The following is a 23,377-nucleotide window of genomic DNA, read 5'->3' on the forward strand; positions in this document are numbered from 1 at the left end:
TAACCTTAACCATCAACATGATCTCTGTATAACATGTTGAGGCACCTACAACACTTGCTTATAACACCTCACTAAAAAAAGTAAATTAGGCAGACCAGACGAGAAGTTTCATGTTTTTCTTTTATGCACTAACAAACTGTCTGTCGGTATAAAGTTTGCACTGCATATTAATCATTTAAAGTTTTTTTCTTTTCTTTGTTACCTGAGGTTAATCAAGGCTTCCTGAGCATTACAGCACATTTGTCTTGAGGTTTGAGTTTGGAAGCTACACAATGACTTTGAAAGGGGATGAAGGAGCATGTCAACTACCTTATTAGCAAAATGACCAAATGCATGCCCCTTGTTAACCTGCCACCCACCTTCTCCATAGTGGCAGAGAGAGTACAGTGACAGGAGGATAAATTAAATAAAATATCAGTAGCCTACTGTGCTGTGTGCAACCCATGACACTTTCCATGGTGCTGAAGTCACAGATACATTTGTAATTGCACTTTTTCTTTGAGTGTTGCCCTTCTGTCAGTTATGTTGCTCATAAGACGGTTCGCTTGTGGCAGGTGAACAAAAACAACTTTGTCCTGGCTTTATCCGACCTGTAAAAAACTGACAAATTGCCAGCTGGATATGAGGATTTGTTGCACTCTATACAGTATGAAAACAATGGACTTGGTTGTGGAAATGCCACTCAACAAACGGCATGTAACACTGTAAGCAGTTTGACACAACACAGTGTCCAGATACACAAACAGTGAAGGTGAAAAATGATACCACACAATCTGGAGTGGCATTTCCTCTGTCAGCACTATGTTGTACTATGCTGCAGTATATTATAATATTCTTTAGCACACCAGCCTGCAGGCTGAAATCCCGAAGGCAAAGACCAACGAACCCCAGCGAGTGGTGTCTTGTTAATCAGGTTTTGGAAGAATTCATGCAGATATTTGATTACTGATGGAGGGAAGTGTTAATTAGTTTGAAGCACTTACTAAAGCAAATACAGCTTTGCCAGAGCACAATCAGCAAAGCAAAATCATATCCTAAGTGTGCTGTACTTTGTTCTTTCACACCCTATTATTGCAAATTCTGCAGGATAGCAGTCCCATAATGCATTGCAGCATGACCCCTGTGCTATTAAAAATGAGAACGCTGGCAGTGAAGTTAGCATTGGTCTAAGCAGTGAGGAATTCAACTAATCAGTGCTACCTCAGAGGTCTTTCTTTCAAGGTACATCTTTCAGCACAAAGCTTTGAATGTGCAACATTCTCACTGTAATTCAAACAGTTGCCTCACTAATAGGCAGACTGCTTGAAATTCAATATTTCTGTCAGAGATCCTAAAGCTTTCATTAAATGTAAATGAATCTCTTTGAATAAAAACAGATCTTAATTGCTGTCACCAGTTTGGGATTTGGTAAATCACAATGTGACGCTGTGCAAAATAGTCAAATGATTGCTAATTACTGTAATGAAACCTATACTTCTCTATACATCAGTTCATCAAAGACATAGGCTCCTTTGATGCAGCACCTATTAAAGTAATTCCATGCAGGAGATGCTCAGAGAAACAATCCATCAAGGACGTTTAATGAGCAGAAATCTTTTTCACCACAGTTCAATATTGGGTCGCATGACTTTCAAACTCTTTCAACTGACTGTGTTGTCCATTTTAATAAACAAGGATGCTTCCTGTGGCTACCCAATTTGGTAGGTTTTCCTGTTCCACTGCGTGTTTCAGGGCTCAGCAGAGCTCTCCTCGTTCCCCTCTGGGTGCCTCACTGGTATTATTGGAAATAATGGAGTGATTATAGCCAAGGTGAGTTATTGAGAGGAGGAGAAAGGATGATATTGGTGGCATTGAAATACAGAACAAGTGAGTCATGGAGGAGGAGATAGCAAAGAAAGATGAATATAAGAATTAAATAAACGAATATCTGTGATGAATGGAAAAAAGGCGAAAGGGGGCGTATGAAAGGACATGAAGAGTTTTTTTGCCCATAAATAATTCTTTTAAGATTGTGTAAACAGGTATAGCATTTGGAAATAGAATGAGCAAGTGTGTGTGTGTGCTGAATTAGAGACATATTGAGTTGGCAACAAACAGCTTATTTCTCTCTGCTCTGCTTCCCTGCAGTGGATTTATGGCTGTTGCAGTGGCCTTTGGGCTCCAGGCTGTTCTCAGCATGAGAACCTCCTAGCAATGCGCTCCCTCTGCGCTGTCAGCGTGACGCTGCACACACACACACACACTCGCACACACACAAAGACACAACAAAAGGAGGGAGAGAGAGGTACACACTAACAAGAACAAACAAATGTGAGACAAGGAGACAGACACACACACTCTGTCCAAGATGGAAAGTGTTTGCGGTCTGCAAGTGGATAGTGTCAAGGGCAGGACGTCATGCACTCTGTGGGGTTATAAGAGTGAGACGTGTGTGTGAATATTTGAATGTGTCAGTGCATGTGCTCATCCTCCTTAACTCCCAGCCTGTGGGTTAATAATCACTGGTGTGCACCCGGCCTTCCTCTAAATGTTTTAACCTCTATTTTGGACTCTTGCTGTTTGTGTCTCTGCACCTCTCTCTCTCTCTCTCTCTCTCTCTCTCTCTCAATTTAATTAAATTCAATTCAATTGGCTTTATTGGCATGACGTAACAATGTATATATTGCCAAAGCAAGCATCAGAAAAAAAGATAAGGAAAGCAATATTTACAATGAATTATTATAATTCTGTTATTCATTTTAAAAGAAAAGAAAAACTAATAACAATAAAAGAAAGCAATATTTACAATATAATATTGTATATAATATAACGATATTCTCTCTCTCTCTCTCTCTCTCTCTTTCTCTTTCTCTCTCTTTCTCTCTCTCTCTCTCTCTCTCTCTCTCTCTCTCGCTCTCTCTCTCTTCCAGACATTAACCTATCTCAGTTTCTGATCCATATTAATTATTAATACATCCTTCCTTACCTCTATATTTGCATCACTCTGCTTTACTCCTGCACCCTCTCTCCTTATCTTCTCTCCTTTCTCCCAGGTTTAATTCCATTTCCTCTTCTTCGTTCCCCCGTGTGGCTACCCCTGTCTGCCATATCTTCAGTTTCTGTTTTATTTAATTTTTTCCCAACACCCCTCTGACAGTTGCTGTCTTTCTCTCTGATGTTTGTCTCCCTTGGTCTCCAACGCTGTCATGGCAGGAGAGAGGTAAAGGCACCGGAGCTGACAGCAGTACAGAGAAATGGCAGGCGGTGTGGTCGCAGGATCCATAATAACCTGTGCATGTCCCCATCAGATCCCTGCTCTGGAATCCTGACCACAGGTATGGGAATATTATTTAATTATTATTAGTCGCAACAAATCCCATTAAACCAAAAGCCAACGTATGACATGAGATATAATTAAAAGTCTCTCATTCCCATTCCAGTATATGTCTCTCAACACCGAGCCTAAGCCTATTGGTTCCTACTGAAGATGTCTTACATTTAAAAAAAAAAAAGGCTAAATAATTTACTCGGAATTGTAGTTTTTAGCTAATTTTCCACCAACAGTAGAGCTTGTGCTGCTGTCTATTTTCTGGTGAGAATTTATAGCAGCAGGACGGTTTATGTGGGATTGAATAAAAATAAACCACAGGGAACATTTCCATTATGATGCAGAAACATGGCACCCAGTGCAGCTGTGTGTCATTTATACTGAAATTAAATAGCATATTTGTGGCTGCTACAGAAGTAAATACCTGCTCCCTGGTCTGTAAATCACTTGTCCTAAATCTATAATCAAAATTGCATTAATTTGGCCGGACCTTTCCCATTATGATACTGCCAATCAAATCTTGCACAGAGGAGTGACGTCTGCATTCTATTATGGGCAGAGCAGGCAGTCACACTGAACCAGAAGCAGCTACACAGAGAAGCCACAGACTTTAAATACACACAGTTTTCCTGCTAAAGTCTACTCCTTATCTAACTTACAAACAGGAACCCACAACAGCTCGTTGGCCAAGCCTCCAACCACACATTCACCAGGGAGACGTGCACTGCTGATGTTTGTGTGCAGGCCAACTAGCTGCAGCACATTTAACAGCATGTAAACATACCTGAGATGCTGGCGTAGTTCTTATTCTGCAATACCACTAAGAAGAAAATTAATTGTCTGCCAATGACATGTAGTTAAGCTCTCTGAGCATCAACGCTTTACTCTGTTCATCCAGTTATACCTTAGTTGTTTCCCAGTCTGTAACTTAATTTCCTTTTTTGGGGTAGTTTCCATCAAGTTCTGCCTAAATCTGCATAGCTTGTGACTTTGCATTGACTTGCAGACTTCCCCGTTGTGCATAGTGTATCAAAGATGGTGACAGGTTAGCCGGCACTCGACCCATGTGTGCGCACAGTTTGATTGACATCAAACACAGCCCCGAGATAACAGCCTTCTGCTTTCCCGACAGCCTTTGGATAAAAGCCAGATTATAGAAAAGTGTCTGTCCTCCAGTGGCTTTAAAAGACAAGTCCTTAAAACACATTTTCTTTTTTTCCAATAAAGTAAAATTGTCCAGTGTCCAAGTGTTTAAGAACTTCATGACACAAAAGTAACTTGTTCCCCTCTGCATAGATTTATCCAACTTTGTTTGAACATTTATTAAGAAATGCAGTAAGTAATACAAAGTTTCTGTCTTGCAATTTTCTGTTAAGCTTTTATCTTTTCAATTAATCTTTACATGCTTGAACCACTTATGCAACGGATGAATACAAAGTCAATAAAAAAAGGAGCATCTTTCATATTTGCATACAAAATAAGCTTTAAACAACTTTATTGGAGTGGAATTTTTGATATCTGTAGCATTTTGGTGTTTACAGAGGCCATTTACATTCAAAGGGGTTGTAAATGTAGTTATTTAGTGAATTGTAGCACACCAACTTTAATCAAATAAAACATAATTTCCCCAACAACAAAACTGTGGCTTGTGACAATGTGTGAGTAACTTTGAGAAAACCACCAGCCACAGTGGCTGGTTAGCAAAAAAAGTCCTGATCATTGTTATTATTAAATAATCACAGGATGATCAATGATTTCTCATAGTGCTCATGTTCAAACTGACAATTAAGAATAAACTTAAATCATTATTAACAGGGAGTTGTTTGCTCAAATGTAGATAAAAATAATAATGAAATAAAATAATAATGCAATATATTTAAATTTTATATTTAACATGACGCATTATTCAGTGAAGTTGTGCATACACCGCTCTGAAGTATGCATATTTTCATTGCACATTGTTCTCCCATAAATACCAGTTTATGTGTGTGGAAAAGACATATGCATGGTTTTGTGCGTATACATTGGGGGATAGGGTGAGTTTGGATCAGATGCAGAAAACAAACACCTTATAAATTATTTTTAATAATAAAAAATGTTAACAATTCATTTGAAAATGCATTGGCATTATTTTGACTAGAACAGATGGAATTCTACCCACTATAAAGCAACATTTCAAACATTATGATAATTAGTTTTACATTCCTACCAAAGCATATCAATAATGAAATGCACTTGTTATTGTCATCCTTTGGGCGACTCGTGTTCAAGGGTGTACACATGGATTATTCCCACCTCTCTCATTACAAGTATTGTGCATAATTAGAGCCAGCTGTAAACTCTCTCTGAGGGCTTTTTCACCTACAAAGATCATATTGACATTTTCTAGAGACAATTATTTTATGTTGAGCCTCATTTACTTTCTTCTTCGCTGGTATTGATAGACTGAACATCAGATGTAGTATCCCGCCAGGAGGGGACTTGAACCCAGCCTGTCAAAAACTTTAAAAGAATTGTCATCCCACTGTATCAGGATCTGGATGTTGTTGATTTTATTATAGAGTAAATGTCATAAAAGTGATTTCTTTTTTCTTTTTTCAATGATGTTATCTCCTAAATGCTTCAAACAAAGTAAACTTTCAGCAGTCTTCCATCTCCAAAGCATAAATCAGTACTATAAGACTGCTGCAAGTAGTTCTGCTGCTGCATTTCCTCAAATTAACTTGGAAGGACCATGCACAATGTAACAGGGACACATATTTACACTGTTGGTGGTCATTCTGGTGATTTATTATTGTGTTGTTTCCAGGTGTGTGTGTGGAAGATGAAGAGAACTGGTGCTCTCAAATTAACAGGCTGCAGCTCCTGCTGGATAAACTGGATTGTCAGGTATGAAACTGTCCCTTCTGTATATTTTGGATAGATGGAAGTGGGATACGAATTGAATCTGAAAGGTTAATAAGCAAGTATGGGAACATACGTTTAAGATTTCAACGTGTCCTCATGACTGGGTTTGTATGACACAAACAAAATATGACTGTTTTATTTAATGTTTAGGCAACAAAACTACTTGGTTAAGGTTAGGAAACAATTTTACAGGTTTTTAAAAACAGGTTAACTAAAAAACAGTAACCTAGACCAGGGGTCAGCAGCCTTTGCTAACAAAAGAGTCATTGTTTGCAATAAAAAAATTTGAAATGGAGCCACAAACTTTGTTTTGAGCCTGACAATAAATATAAGTCAGCTCACAGAGTCTAAATTAGCCTACCAACATTACCAATAGGCCAATAACGAACATTTATTAATATGATTTTGTCAGAATGCAGTTAGGACCCAGGTGCAAATTAGAGGCTGGACACTCAAAAGCACCGGGCCATAGACTTTTGTACACTATGATGCAGATTTTAGTTGACTAATATGCTTAAACTTTTTTTAATGCCATATATAAGCTACACATTTTACAATTGAAGAATACAAGTGGCCCTACACCAATGATAAATGAAAATTAAAATGCAAAGAAATAAAATGTCATTTCATATATTTTATTCGCTGTTTCAACCCTGTTTATTTATCCTAACCTTAGGAGGGTAGTTTTGTTCCCTAACCTTAAGGAAGTGGTTTCCTATTTTTAAAACAGCATTATAACCAGTGGTGGAAAAAGTATTCAGATCCCTTACTTAAGTAAAAGTACTAATGCCGCACTGCAGAATTACTCCACGACAAGAAAAACCCCAGCGCTCAAAAACTTACTTAAGTAAAAGTACAGAAGTATCAGCATCAAAATGTACTTAAAGTATTAAAAGTAAAAGTACTTGTCATGCAGAATGGACCCACTCAGATACATAGTCTAAATATATTATTCGATTATTTGTTGTGATGAATTTATGTAAGCAGCATTTTAATTTTGTAAAGATAGGGCTTATTTTAACTACTTAATATACTGTTATGAGGTTTAATAAAAAAACATCGTATCACTATAATTTATTATGATTTTTACGTCAAAAGAAACTAGAGCTGTCAGCTAAATGTAGTGCAGTAAAAAGTACAATATTTACCTTAAAATATAGTGAAGTAGAAGTATAACGTAACATAAAAAGGAAATACTCAAGTAAAGTACAAGTACCTCAAAATTTTACTTAAGTACGGTACTTGAGTAAATGTACTTAGTTACTTTACACAACTGATTTTAACATATGATAACAGCGGTGGTCAGGTGTCAACAATGTGATGTGGTCATATGGTGAGAGAGAGAGTTCACTTTTGTTAATATTGGACCATAGGAACAACATGTATAAATATTGAAAATTACTGTAGTTTCCTTTTAAATGTATTTACTTTGTTGAACAGGTAGTCTAATGGAATCAATTTATTAGGAAATGTCAAAGGCTGTGTGTGGGCTATGTGCTGTGCTGTCTCAGGCCTGCCACCCCATTTTTTAAAAACACTTCCATTATTAAATTACCTGTGACAAATTATGCAGAGAATATGCAAAATAGTAACGCCTAATGCATTAGCTTTTAAAACATTTTGGGGCACCGAATTATTAATGTGTTAAGAATAATGAGAAGTACACAGCCAGGCGACACACACAAAGCACTGCAGGTTGTGCACATCTCTATACCTGCAAACCTGCGTGTGCAGCTACTTTTATACAATTGCAAGATTACTTGGGTTTCACCTGAATGGTTCAATGTTCTGTTTTCTTCATTATGTCTGGGACAAGGCATCAGCTTAGTGCTTGAATGGTTCCAGTCGTGATGTGAAAAACGACAGCCAGCTCAAACAGACTTATCGTGTGCTTTCAGATATTTATGTCTTATAAACTGCCTATTATGTCATTTCTATTCAACGTATGCATGTAGAGAATAATTCAGAGCATGTTTTTGTGCATTTTGATGATAAAAAAGAGCAAAGGGTGCACTGACGGCATGTTAAAATGATGCTTTTATGAGGGGAGTTCTGCACAAACAGTCACCTCTCATTTCTCATTCTGGATCCTGTGACCCATCCTTGCTACTACGTCTCAGATCCTCTTTCACACTCTCCTGCCACATCTTCTGCTCCATCTCATTCTCTCTCCGCCCGTTCTTTTCTTTATTAACTCCTGTTATTCCCAATCTTTTGATGTTCATTCTTCCTCTCCTTTCAGTCGCTCTCAAAGCATTTTTCTCTCTCTAGCCCTCGGTTTTTTCCAACCCAGAGGGACTCAGAGTGCAATATCAAAGCTATTCATAACCTGCAGGATGTTCTGAGCGCAATATCCATCCCCACTCTTCAACGCCACCTCCGTCACACACACCGTCTGTCCATCTCGCTGCCTTTCTCTGCTCTCTCAAATGCAACAGAATGAGTTTTCTACCTCAAAGGTTATGTTCCCTGTGTACACACACAGACAAGAATCGTAACCTTTAAGACGGAAAGCACATTTAGTTTCATTACATTTACTGTATTTTATTATTCATAACATCAGAAATGTATAGACTACATGCTGCAAATAGCCTATGGATGCGGTTGAAAGAAAGAAATAATGTGTGGGAGGAGTAACATGCTTCCTGCTCGTTTTTATTTAAAATAACAATTTTAATCTACTCTCAGTAGCGTTGCGACAGTATGTTTGACTTAACGTCATCGTTCTGTTACTTTCTTATCATATTTTTAGCTATAGGAAACAAAATGGCATTATTGAAGGAATGGATATAATCTTTATAACCCTGTAGGGAGTTTGTCTTGCACAACAGCCTTAGAAAAATGTCAAATGACACACAAAAACCCATCACATATCATACAACAGAAGCAACAGCTGTGATCCCCATACTTTAAAATCCATTTACTTTGCACCCCATTTGTGCCTGCAGCCTAAAAACAGATGTAATTTACCCACAGGTGCAAATGCCTGTGTGCAAATATGCCCAAACCATCTTTTATTCTTCTTTTTGTCCTCTGTGTTGGTATGATGAGATAATGTTGGCTATATTAAAAGCAGCTGATGTTTTAGCATGCACAATGTGGATTTATTTTTATATATCACTGACCTTTCTTACCCAGACGTTTAAGAAGTTCTTTTTTTTTTAACATCTTGTTGTTTCAGAGTCCTAAATTGGAGCCACTGAAAGAGGACACACTGGCCAGCACGTACAAGTCTGTAAGTCAGCACTGAAATATTCACCTGAGTAAAGAAGCAGTGACTAAACAATTTTGTTTTGTGGCAGTAAATTTTAATGGAGCCATTTTCATAATTAAAGCAGTATAATTTATTGAGTTGACAATCAGAAAATTAGAAATTAGAAACAAGTTTATAGCTAAAAAGGTTTTCATATGCAACAAATTTGTCTTGGTGTTTACTGCAATAGACACCATCAGAGAAAATAAAAGATTAAAGCAAGTACTACAAAAAAAGACAATAACAAATTTTATTAAGAAATATGTACAATATATCTTTATTTTACTGCATCGTTTTGTGCAGAAGTGGTTGGCTCATGTTGTGCTCTAGAAATAAATTTGACTTGATTTGACAAAGTGCAGACAACAAAAAACCATGAATATAACAGTGATCAAGATAAGAATGCTGAGTGAACACTATAAAAGACCTGTTACTTGTGGCAATTTAAGTGCATTCAAATGCCAAAGATTGCAGAAAAAATGCACTACAGTGACTAACAATTTTTTTAGACCACCAGTTTGTGCCATAGCTCTCCTAAATTAACAGCATAAGTAATTCCCCAAATAATTTTTATATTTCTGTAATGGTTTTACACTAGTATGTGGAAGCTCTTTAACCGAAATTATATTTCTTTTAATGCAAAAATATAATTATTATTGTTATCCATGTCTTTTCAAATGTTGTTCTGTAAAAAAAAATTGTAAAGCACATTATTTTTTCTTGATTGAGATTTAGTGTTTTAGTGGTTGAATGTTAATTTTTGACTGAAGTCCAGTGAGTTGGCCCAAAAAAAAAAAAAAAAAAAAAAATTAACAATAATAGTTGTTAGTTTTAAATAAGCTTTTGAAAATATTCATGTTTTCTCGTTTTTATGACAGTCTAATATATTTGTTAAACACTGTATAGCCATTCAGTAATCAAAGACAGCCACACAAAAGGTTTTCATGTTTTAGTCAAAAATATATTTTAAAAGCTTTGTTAATACATCACTAAATGTTTGACATTTTAGATTCTATAACATATTTTGTCCATATAAACCAAACTTACAATTACAGATAGCATTTCAAAGCAATCAAACACTCGAAGGTTGAACTACGAAACCTTTTCATTATTATGTTGAAATGTGACTCTTAACTGCTGGAGGCTACTGTGCAGCAGTTATAATACAGAACAAGTCTCTCTTTGTCAGACTACACAGTGGCTGATTACTTGATTTGCACAGAGAGGCGCAATCACTGCAGAGTCGTCTATAAACTAAGAAAGGACTCACTTTAGTGGTTCATTGCTGATTAAGACCACATTTCATATTTTGTTCTTTCAAAAGGAACATGACTTTGCTTTATTTTTTTATGCATATCTTTACATAAAATAAAAGGCATGGACAAACAAAGAAGAGTCAAGGTCACTCTGATAGGTTCTTAACAAGACTTTATTCAAAACATTTCACCATTTCTAACATAATTCGCTTCTCACTACACATTGAAATTGGGATTCTACTTTAAATTCTGCACCTTCACTTACTGCTCTTTTTACTCTTTTTGATTGTGCACACCATCAGTAGTTACAGTTTGTTCCAAAAACTTAATAAGATATCATTTTCAGCTGCACTCAGTGATTACTGTTTGAAAAAAAATGCATTTTACTGCTTCAGTTTGTTCGCTGTCCCCTTTCTAAATGTCAGCAGCACATCTGTTTCCAAGTGATACCTTAATCTCTTGTAGCCTTTTTAAAAATCTGTTTATATTCTAGCTCATCCCAGCTATCAAAATCAATACATGACAAGCTACAAGGTGAAAGGTTTGTTCAGCAGAAAACCAGTTTTTGTTCCAAAGGCTCACCTTGACACAAAACGGAGCAGAGTCGGGTCCCAGTGAGTGTGTGTGTGTGTGTGTGTGACAGAGACGTGTTCACACATAGACAAAATAAGTTACTGACTCAGATGCACTTGAGAGGTAGAAATGGTGTGAAAACACCCACAGACAGGTGAGAGTGCCACTAACCTATTGTTAGGGGTAACTATGGTGACAGTTTTATCAAAGTATTTATAACGCCATTTAGTAAAGTAAGTGTCTGTTTTTCAAATATTTCCATTCTGCAAAAAGGATGGTAGAAAAAAATGCTGTTTCTTTGTCTCTCTATGTAAAAGCTGAGTGCCCAAGTACAAAGATACAAGCAGCTTCAGTACATAAACTCCCGTCTCTCTCTTTTTGTATTTCCATGCACAACATAAACCACAAGATTAAGAACTGTATTACAAGAGCATAATGTTCTCACTCTCTGGTCCTGCAACTTGTTTATGATTTTATGTGCTGAGGTTTTTAAGTATCCACCTGTGTAGTGTCAGATGCTGCAATACAGTCGAGCTGAATGTCATTTTGTTTGCTCTTCAGAATTTTTATTTTATTTTTTATAAGTGCTATTTTGCACACAGAAGAAGCTTAAGTGGTAGAAATCATTCAGCTAGAAAGCCTTTTGAAGACTTGGTTAACCTTGTCAAAAGGGCTATTTTAACCCAAACTGTTATCTTTTTCTAAACTCACATAGTTTTGTTGCCCAAGCATGACAAAGCTGTGACAGAAAACTGAAAAAAGGGAAAATAATAGAGTGAAAGTCTGAGCATTTTATCCACCATGGCCTCTTCTCCTGCACATACTTTACCCCTCTATTATACTATTACTATGACTTGTAAAGTAAAACTTTATTTATATAGAACTTTTCGAAACAAAAGTTACACAAGTACTTTACATACAAAGGAAGTTAACACAGTCATGCAATGCAAAACATTTTTGAGTGCAAAAAAAACAATAAAACAGCAAACATATAAAGACAACACAAATCCAGATCCACACTCACACAGATGAAACCTGACGCTCATGGGAAGGCCAGCCTATTAATTCTGTCTACAGAAACCATTGATCTGATGGGAGAGGGCAGACTCTTCCAGAGGCAGGTTGCCATGACAGCAAAAGAGCAGTCACCTTCGGTTTTGCGGTTAGCAAGTGGAATTACCAGGAGGTTCAGCGAGCTATTGCTGCTGCTTAATTAAGAGAATTAAGTGAAGTATACACTTAAACAAGATCTCCAACTTAACGACCCATATGAGCGTTTCACGGCCCACAGTACAGCAGAGCGTTCTTAAAATAGCGCACACCTCATTATACATACGGCTAGTGGTTGTAAATAAGGCTGCAGTTTCTGTGAATTTAAGCTACAAAACCACTGACCTAGGTTTAGGGCAAAAAATGTCCTGGTAAGGGGTTATAAATGACAGTTTAAGCAGTAAATAAATATATGTATATGCCGGAAGTGAAGTAGTTACGAGGGTGATCTGAGCCATTGAAGTTACGTAAAAAGTCTTTTACTTTCTTTTTTTTTTACACGGGACACTAATCCCATTCTCCTTGGTGAAAGTCTGCCGTCTGTTCGACCACCCCGCCTCCTGCTGTTTAAACTCTGTCAGACATTACTACTACATCAGCAAGATGGCGACAGAGGACAGTATAAAGCGTAAATATGCGTTTTTGTATTTTGCTGCCTGTACAGATGCCCTATAGTGTTGTTTTTGAGGGAAGACCAGTCTGCTACGTTGGAAGTCTGAGATGGAGAGTAGGGGTCTGATTCTTTGAATTGAATGAATGAATGAATGAATGAATGAACCCTTTATTGTCATTGCACAGAGTAACAAGTACAAGTACAACGAAATTGAGCCATCAACCCGTCCAGAACGTATAAAACACCCACAAACAATATGACAAAGGTAAACAGGACAGGAATTGTTCTTCATTGAAAGAAACAGGATGAGATTGTGATGATTAGCTTAGTTTTGTCAGAGGTCAGTTGAAGGAAATTATGGACCATCCAACAGAAAACAACCGTTTTACCGTGTGTCATCGGCATAACAATGAAATGATATACAACACAATTTGTTTAGTAGAAATAAGTTCAACAACAACCTGTCACAGCTAAATCTCTGAGTTTTTCACTCTTTAAATATCATTTTTGAATGCATCATAAATTAAATCTAATCACCCCATTGTATTTTATATTGTATTTAAGATTATTATGTCTTAAAATTAAACCTACATGGCACACACAACCAAAATTATGTGAAATTTTGTAATAAAGTAAATTAAATTGACCTTTAAAGGCAGTTTCAAGTCCATGGAAACAGCTTATAGATTCACGATAACACAACTTTAGATTTTTTCTGGTGGCAGTGGTGACTCACTCTTGCATTCAACTGTCAATTGTCAGTTAGACGTGTTGCATCAAGAGACCAGACAGAGGACCTTAGTTCAAACCCACTTTCCCCGAGGACGACGCTGAAACCCTGCTAGCTGCGGGGATGTTGCTCGTTATCTGGGCACATCAATGGGCAAAAGAAAAGGAAAAAAATAGATAATATTTCAAAGTGTCTTTTGTTTTCCTCCGTCAGGAGGTCCAGGGCTTGATATGGAAAGGAGATGTTTTATGAAACATTTTCGCTGCACATTTAGATGATTAGTGTGCTGTCACTACTTTACCAGCAAACTTCAAGGAACAAAGTGTATAAATCCCAAAGCAAAGCAGACTTTCTGTAAGCTCACATTTAATTAAGAGGGAAAAGCCTACCAGCTGCTGTCGTCAGTATTAAAGAAGAAAAACTGACAAACTGTTCTGATGATACTGATGAGGTGTCATGGCAACACAGTTATTATAATGCAGGTATAGAGTCAGCATTCTGCTCTCACTTTTGCCTTTTTTTCATAGCTTAGAAATGACTAAAAGTCCTTGAATTTCACTTTGAATACTTTGCAATTAGTGCCTCCGTCTTACATTGTGCAGCTGTTTCCACTCAGGCCAAAGTCTCAGGCCTTAAGTGCTTCAAGTGAGTGCAGCACTAAATAATGTAACATTTGTTTATTTATATCTCATCTGTTATTAGTTATAGTGAAATGTAAACCCTTAAGAAAGAAGAAAGGTATCCACTGACGACGTCAACACACACGCCTCAGAGGCTGCCTCACACACACACACAGTAGCCTATTCTTCCTTGGCAGCCAATGTGTCATCACATCATTCTCCTCTCTGTCTGTTGTCTCGCTGCCAACAGAACATCCTGCTGGTTCAGAGGCAGATGACGGTGACCGATGACGATCTGGACAACTTCCGGAAAGTTCTGAAGAGCTACATCGATGCCACCGCGGCCCACTCTGACAACATGCAGTGAGTGTCTTCTTCTTCTTCTTGACATGTATCTTTTTCACATCGCGTCAGGTCTGCTATTAATCTTGAAACAATTTTGAACGAGGGGGTTTAGTTGTCAGCTGTGCCAGAACTGATGTTCATGCAAAACTACAGTTGATGGCAATTAGCATTGAGTCATCTAACATCCTTGAATATCATAACAGACGTTATCATTATCAGACCCCAAGCAGCGAGCGGCTTGATTGAAATTTAATTGAATTGTTTTAATAACAGTTTAATATGCTCACAAAGTTACAGCCACTAATTTATTGCAAGGAAATTAGGGCTAATTTTCTTTTAATGATGTCTGCTTTCTCGCTTTGCCTGCTTCTACCTGACATATCTGAAAAGATTGAAAGTGTTTCATGTCATTTATCCATGCTGAGTGCAAACTATCTTTCACTTTGTATCCTCTTGTCTACTTTTCTTCTCCACCCTGCTGTCAGTGTGTCCGTTCAGAAGCTCCCGGGAAAGTTGTGTTACATAATGTATGAGTTCTGGCAAGACCGCATCTCCTGGATGAGGTCAGTACGGAGTCTGTGTGTGTGTGTGTGTGTGTGTGTGTGTGTGTGTGTGTGTGTGTGTGCGCGTGTGTGTGTGTCTTGTCAGATATTGGCAGACTGTTTGGCACTCTTAACTTTTTGATGGAAATGTGCCCCACCAGTGAAGATGAACAGATGGCCCATCTCTCAGTCCGCACACACATACACACACTTAAACACACACTCAAGAATGCAGCTTATATTGACGCATACCACTGAATAATAATCTACACAGACCTGTTGTGTTTGATTAAAAAAATGTGATATATAAACATAGAAAAAAGATTTAGAACAACAAGTGACAGCCTCCAATGTCTGCATACAATAAAATAGCATTCCAATGATAAACTCTGATTTTGCTACAGGTGATTTGCTCTAAACTGTCTCCTTGTACTTTTATTTGCTCCTTCATTGTCTGTCATTATAGCTACCTGCAGTCCAACAGCAGTAAAGATTTCCAGCGCTGCACCATTGACATGTTGGAGGATGCTGAAGTAGTTTCCACCATGTTGATCCCAGGTCTGTATGTGTGTCTGTGGGTGCAATCATGTGTGTATATTAGAGGGGACATACTGTACAATGAGAAACATCTGGAGCTCCCACCAATCCACAAACTGTGAAATAAGACAACCCAGTCAGATTTCTGTAGGCTGTCTGGATCAGAAAACATGATACTCAACAAGCTATTCAGATTTGGCTTTGTATATTCAGATTAGATTATATATTTTTTAAAGTGCGTCTGGGATTGAAGGCAGTTTTCACAGAGCAGACAGGAAAAAACAGGAGAGGTTTTACGTAGAGCATGTGGAGGCACAATTTACGCTTATTTTTTCCAACATTTGTGACACTTGTGGGCACTAAATTCAATTTTTTCAAACAATTTATCAGATAAATTCAATTTGCATTTTTTCTCTTTTATGATGTATGCTCAGACTTTTCAGACTTCTTGCCATGATTATGCTGATTCCATAGAGGTCCAGGACTATTATATTACTAATATATGAAATACAAGACTAAAAAAGGGCAAACAAACGCCTTTAAACGGCTTGGGGTTCAGATGATTAATAAACATTAAATGCCATCAATTACAATATGCTAGAAAATGATTGCTAAAAACCTTACTTAGTGTGAGATCAGCACATCTAATATAAAGCCTAACCTCCTAAACGATGCAATTAATTAACATTTTGCTATTGTATACAAGCACCTGGCTCACAGCAAGAGGGTCATAGGTCTGAATCCAGCATGTGGCTTTTCTGGAGTTTGCATGTTCTCCCTGTGGCTTCCTCCCACAGTCCAAAAACATGCACTTAGGTTTAATTGGGGACTCTAAATTGCCTAAGTGTATGAGAGCGTGAATGATCATCTGTCTCGGTTAATGGATAATGGATAATGGATGGATAGCTGTAAACAGTAGATGTAGTATTAACTTTTTTGCCTGTTTTGTTTTGTACAATTTCCTTTACCGTATGTATCGAACTTACATGTGCAATTGTGTGCCAAGAAGAGGAGAGTTGTGCATTGGAAGCAGTGTTGTATTGGTAGCTGATAAGGGAATGGCTGGGTAGGTTACAGAGGAAAAAGCTGGTATACTCTCCTACATATATATTACGATGGCTTTTTGTCTGATGAGATGGTATATTGTGAACAACCAGAAATAGAGATGCTTATACCCCATTACCCTCCACGACACCACTGGTTGTAAATGATGACGATGGCACACATCGTGACAATTTTGATTTGGTTATTTGTGTTCATATGACAAGCATCCAGTTTTGGCACAGTGATGGCACATTAGATCCAGACTCTTTTGGTGCTGGAAATTCTGCTCAGCTGCTCATTGCCTCCATGATGTGTCATTTCTTCTGCAGTCACAGAGCCATTTATGATCATACTGTGCCGAGGTCACTCACACAGAGCCTTGCTTCTCCCCTGTGTCAACAGCAATTCCAAGTCTTTTGAAGAATATCTTTAGAAAACTATCATGGCTAGATAGTGAAATTGAAAATGACAGTCACAAGTATCCATGTCAGGGGTCTGCTCATATTCTCTACACACTGCATAGCCTAACAGCTCTATTTAGCCTATCTTTGGTCATCTTAATTCATGCTGAAAAATGTTTGTCTGCTCATCCAGACAACACTAACAAATCATCCAGTGTAGCCTGGTTTACTGTGTCAAGAAATCCTTGCTGAATATTGGACTTAACCATCTGTTTCTGCTGAATTTAAAATATTAATGTACTTAAACATGCTTTTACTCACAGAAAATGGCACAATTTGTGCACATTTAATACTGCTGCTATTGCCATAATGGTTCTGGAACCACTTTGTTAAAGTGTTTTGCAGCGAGATAGCGACAATAGTGTACATCAACAGTAAACACTTGAAATTCAAGTGTGTGGACACACTGTTTAGTCATATGGAGCAGGGACACACCTGTGGATCATTATGCTCTGTGTGTCACATTCAGCTGTTAATCACATTGTGCTTGGCTGTGTTATGATATGTTAAGATGTACTAAAACTAACCCATCTGTGGAAATTTGGGGATGCGTCCAGAATTTCTGGGCCCCCTGACAATATCTCACTTTGAGCATTTAGATATGGAGCCTGAAGGTAGAAAATGTTTTCAAATCATGCATTTACTGTACACACATTGGATGTTTCTAAATAAATTAACTTCCAATTGGGGATATTCTCTACAAACACTCTGGGCTATGTTGTTTAAAGTGAGCCCGCTCTACTGTGTGTAGCTCAGAGTGTATTTTAAAGGTGTAAACACGGCTTAAACACAGAATATCAAATATTTTCTTGCCTTCTTTTGGACGCACTTGCATGTGGAATTTGTATGCAGTAGGCAGCCTTCTCCTTGGCATGGTGACTTCTATGTGACGCACATATCTTCTTATTTTCGCGTCATCAGCTCCTCAGCAGGATCAACACATGGCAGAGCACTAATCACAGCCACTCCAGCACAGGCGACAATCACGACTCTTCTCTCTCGTCTTAACATTTGACTCATGTGTTGCACGCCTCTAAATGGGTTTTTAAGAAAGCAATAGGGTTAATTATTATTATTGTTCCTGTCTTTGATTTAGTGTGGGCTGCAGGGTTGCTAGGTTACTGTACGTGGTTACTTCCACATCTGTGGCTCGCATGTATGCATGCTGACTATTTAAGACACAAACTAAACAGTTGTAGTGTAAACACAGGAATCAGATATAGGTCACATTTACAAACGTGTGTAGACAAAAGAACCTGATGTTAAACAACAGAACAAAAAGCAACCTAAATATCCACTCAGAAGTCGCTCTTTAAGCGCTCAGTAAACATTGATTGATTGAAATAACTAACATTGATGAAATATTGGTACAAATATTATGTGTGCGTGTTAAATCTAAAATATAACTGACAATGTGATTTATTATTGACAGATAAAGTGTATTTCTTCTCAAAACTTTATTAATCAATCTCTTCCAAACATATCCCAATGAAAATAAAACCACAATTAACAGAGGATTGTGTCTGAAAACAACATCATTCAAACTTTATGTATAAAAAGTCACTATTGTTTTGTTGCAGCACCAATAATAAAGGGCCGTATTAGTTCTAGTTGAAAATTTGTCTAATTAATCCATGTTGTGAAAAGTTAATAAGTAGAAATAGGTGCTATATATACTGTAAGATTGATGAAGTTATTGACTAACTAACTGGGGAGATTGCACTCTGGCACTCTGGCTTGCATGGTATGCAACATTTTCAGTAAAACTACTGCTTCTTTTTAAAAAGCATATTTTTGCATTGAAATAGTGCCTGTTCTTGTCAAAGAGAGACATCATTAGTAGGTTACTTCCTATCAAATGAGGCCCCGATGCACTGATTGGGAGAAAGAGGGAGGATGGTTTGTGAAGGGGACGTCAGAAGCGCAGGAAGGAGTCGAGTCAGGGATCAATAATAGAAAAAAATAAATAAAACACGACATTCTGCTGCTCCTACCAGAGGCAATTATGGTCCGTGTCAGTGACAGTCGCCTCAACACTAGCGTCTTATTTTACCCAGGAGCTTTGAACCTGTCGCCAGGTGTTTTAAGTACATGGTTGTGCCGTCAAACTCTGATTATCACTAAGAATCAGTTCAAGGCTTTAACCGAGTGCTGCTCTTTAACTGACACAAGGTTAATCATATTGTAAATGTAGCTTTGTATTTTCTGTGTTTGTTGCAGTTTGGTATCATATCATATAAAAAGCTGTGGACGGTTGGAAAACAGGATAACAATGTGCACATAACCTCCTGACCTTATGTCCTCTGTCTATAAAGCTGTGATTTTCCTGCAATTTATTATTTTAATGGCCCCAAATGACACATTGTTATTCTGCTGATGGGAATATTATCTTCTTAACTGGAAAAAATAGAGCCTAATAAAATCTCAATTAGATTAATGATTTTTAAATGTGCCCTGACGAATCATGAATTGAGTTATTGGTGACCTAACTCTCCCTTTCTGTACGTGTGTTTCCTCAGCTTCCTGGTGGATTATGACTAACAACTAGCAGCCGAATCCAGAATGTCACATCTACTGCCTACACTGTCACACGGACAAAGACACACTGGCACATCAACCCACCCACACAAACACACACATGCACACATACAAGCACACACGCAGGGGAATTCAAAAGGCATCCATGTGTTTGAAAGCAACAGGAGATGGAGACAATGGCGTCATACAGCATTCTCCAGCAGCATCTTTAATGTTCCTCTGTCTCCAACTGCTCATTATTGTGCCGCTTATATCAAAAGGGATAGTTGCACCCTATAGCCAATCTATTGACTTGAAAGTGACTGATTCTCTGCAATGCAAAAGCCATTTTTTTCTCATAACCCTGCTCCCACTTGGCCTCTTTCTCTCTCATGGTGTTTTTTCTGATATTAAGCCAGTGGAAAACAACCAAAAAGACGCTAGTATAGGCTACTAGAGCAGATCCAATTTAAATAAAAATTACCATGCCAGTATTGTTATTGTGCTTTTGATGAGTTGTTTACTGTTGAATACAATTAAAGAGGAAGAAAAGGCAGAGAGGATGAGGAGATGAAGGGTTGCTGCATGCTAATGACTGTGGGCAAAAGCTTTCAGTAATAGTTCCTTTAAATCCTGGCTGTATATGCTATATGATACTGTAGCACTGTTTTTTCTTTCATCTGTCATGTGCACCAAATGCCAACAAAGCTATTATGAAAAAAAAGCTAACCCTGCTCTGACATCTATTGCTAGATATCCTAGTAGTGATTTATATTAGTTACATCTCCTCTGAGACACACTCTCTGTCTCAAATGTCAAAGTATCTCTAAAAGTGTATGTATCTAAGGGATGTAACACTTTGTGAGGAAATATAGAGTTTATTCCATCTGTACATATGGAACTCAGATATATGAATATTTCTGTTGTGCTTTGGTTCTGTATTGTATATCACCAATTGTAAACAAACAAAGAAGCAACTTTAATCAAATCATTAAAGCTACTAATTGTTTTGACAAGTGTAAATGCCTCAGTCTTCAGTTCTGAAGGATGCACTTTATTTCCATAAACTGTTTTTTTAACTGATAATCCACTTTGCAACTTTTAATTAATTTTCATTCAAATCTTAAATGTTTCCCTCTCCAAGAATCCCTCTTACAGATAAAATAAAGCTGCCTTAATTAAAATGTGTGCCACCAAGGAATACAATGACATCAAACAAGCTAACAATCTAAAGAGGATAAAAAGGAGGGATGAATGGTGCGGTCTCGATGCTTAGTCACAGCTCTCATCGTCTGGTACCAACGCACAAGGCACCCTTTAGAGTGTGTACCAAGTGGCAACCTCCAGGTCTGAGCAGTGAGGCAAACAAGTAAGTGCCTTGAGCTGCATTTTTCAGAAAATTCCAGCAGGGGGTGCTCACAGCAGTTGCAGAAGCATTTAGGTCCATTCATTTCGATACAAAATGAGAAAACTTCACACTTGACTTATTACCTCATCATTTTTTTAAGGACAACACTGTGGTCTCAATAGCTTGTTACAAATCGTCTTCAAGACAATTTGATGTATAAAGTGTAAATAATGGTCCTATTTAGAAGAAAAGATAAAGAATTGTATGATTTGGGGCGTGGCTACCTTTGATTGACAGATCACTAACAAGGCGAGTAGTCATCAGGAGAGAAGAAAAGCAATGCGTATCCACAGCAACGTGTCAACAAAGTAAAAAAAAAAAAGGACGTTTAATAGTTTGGTCTCCTGACTTTGACCCTTTCACACTGTATTTTCACTTCATGACAGTTTATTTGAACCTTTTGTTCATTAAAAAGCTCTTGTTCCGCATTTGGTTGGACTAACCGACACTACTAGGAGTCGCTGTTGATTTTTCTTAAGTAACGTACATTTAGTTTTTGTTTTTTGCTAGCCAAAATGAACATCTCAGTTAATGCTCCAGTTAATGTAAACATGAATCAGCAGCGACTTCGCTCAGTCAGGTTGCTGGTGTAGAGAGGCGTGTAGTGCAGGGACGTCAGATCCCTCTCGCTCCTCCACAATCCAAATATGGTCTGCTCCACATTTCCGAAAACAAGATGGCAACAAGTGTAACGCTGCCTCAGGTGGGCAGTCTACAAACCAATGGGTGACATCACGGTGACTACGTCCATTATTTATATACAGTCTTTCATGTGTACGAGACACAGACACACTTAGAGTAACAGATGTAATACAAAGAGCGCAAAAGTCCGTTCATAGCGGGCAGGAAGGGTGGTGGATGGAATAAACAAACCCTAAACTTTGACCCAAGAGACAGGTGTTCAGCTTCTGTGTGAATCCAAGAGGTTGTTCCTTAGTTAAGTGCGGAAGTAATTATTTTTTTTAGGAACTTTGTTTATTGAATTTTCATCCACAAATTGAACACAATGTCAATGCACTTGTAAGTGACAGTTTTATAGTAGTGTTACAAAATAAACAACATACACAAATAGTCAGCTTGGTCATATCTCACATATTGCAGCAAGAATATTAGCCATACTCTTAAGAAATAAAAGTTAAAAATGCATTAATAATCACAAAAACAAATGACTGATATAAAATGTATCTTATTCAGGGATAACTGGGAAGGAAAGACTCTTTGCAAAGGTTAAGAAAGGTCACCACATCTTTTTAAACTTTTTGGAAGAGCCTTTCAATGTGTGACATATTTTTTTAAGCGTTGAATTATTGAAAATGTCTTTGATCCACAGGGTGTGAGTTGGTGGTAATGGTGTTTTCCATTTCAGCAGAATTAAACATCTAGCCAACAGAGATGCAAAAGCTATCATGTCTGCTTGGTGCCGAGGCAATGGCAGAGGTAGTTGTTTTTAAAGTACCAAATACCATTATAAATGCAGGATTTTGTCTCTCAAATGTTGCAACAGAAGCTTTGCAAAACAAACGGAGGCCCAGTACACTATATAACTGGAACGTACTTATTAGGAGCCACAACACAATGCCAAAAGCCCCAACACAACGGAAAAAGCTCACAACACAACACTAAACCTCACAACACAATGGAAGTTGGGATATAACGAATGTTGATTTCTTTTTTAACATCCAACAGCAGCCAGACATCGTTACCCCTGAAACTTGTCTGTTTTTCCTCTGTTTCCTTGTTGTTTTCATAGATCGCAACATGGTTTTCCTTTGAGATTTTTATGGGATGGATTCAAATGTAGCAGATTTGTCCTCTAAACATTCATTCTTTGAACTCTACCTCAGCATAGTATCACAAAAATAGGTTTCAAGATGAGATTAAGAGATTGTTGCCTTTTTTATTGTGACAGGAATTTTAAAAACATCTTCCCCAGTTTTTGTTGTGTTTTGGTTTCAGAATGATGACGAAAGTTGGGGAACGATTAGATACAAAGTAGGATTTAGACTCTACAAGATGTTTTCATATCATATGGAAGTGGGGATATAACGAATGATGATGTTGATTTCTTTTTTAACATCCAACAGCAGCCAGACATCGTTACCCAATTTTTCCTCTGTTTCCTTGTTGTTTTCATAGATCGCAACATGGTTTTCCTTTGAGTTTTTTGCTACCAGTCTGCGCACACAGCTGCCAATGACGTGGCCCTGACGTCGA

The 23,377-nt window shown here is 37.7% G+C and overlaps 1 protein-coding gene across 1 annotated transcript in view; it reads left to right on the forward strand.

Annotated features, from left to right (window-relative positions):
* The window catches only part of necab3 (N-terminal EF-hand calcium binding protein 3), a 45,233-nt gene extending 24,462 nt beyond the window's left edge, over positions 1 to 20,771 (forward strand). The window contains exons 7-13 of the mRNA XM_059330050.1: positions 3,193 to 3,314; positions 6,117 to 6,196; positions 9,396 to 9,449; positions 14,560 to 14,672; positions 15,140 to 15,217; positions 15,663 to 15,754; positions 19,758 to 20,771. Of these exons, the coding sequence (XP_059186033.1) occupies positions 3,193 to 3,314; positions 6,117 to 6,196; positions 9,396 to 9,449; positions 14,560 to 14,672; positions 15,140 to 15,217; positions 15,663 to 15,754; positions 19,758 to 19,786 (568 nt within the window). The 3' untranslated portion in view covers positions 19,787 to 20,771. The remainder of the gene's footprint in view (positions 1 to 3,192; positions 3,315 to 6,116; positions 6,197 to 9,395; positions 9,450 to 14,559; positions 14,673 to 15,139; positions 15,218 to 15,662; positions 15,755 to 19,757) is intronic.
* Positions 20,772 to 23,377: the final 2,606 nt, after the last annotated feature.

The sequence above is a fragment of the Centropristis striata genome, chromosome 3, assembly GCF_030273125.1.
Source record: "Centropristis striata isolate RG_2023a ecotype Rhode Island chromosome 3, C.striata_1.0, whole genome shotgun sequence".
Classification (NCBI taxonomy): domain Eukaryota; kingdom Metazoa; phylum Chordata; class Actinopteri; order Perciformes; family Serranidae; genus Centropristis; species Centropristis striata.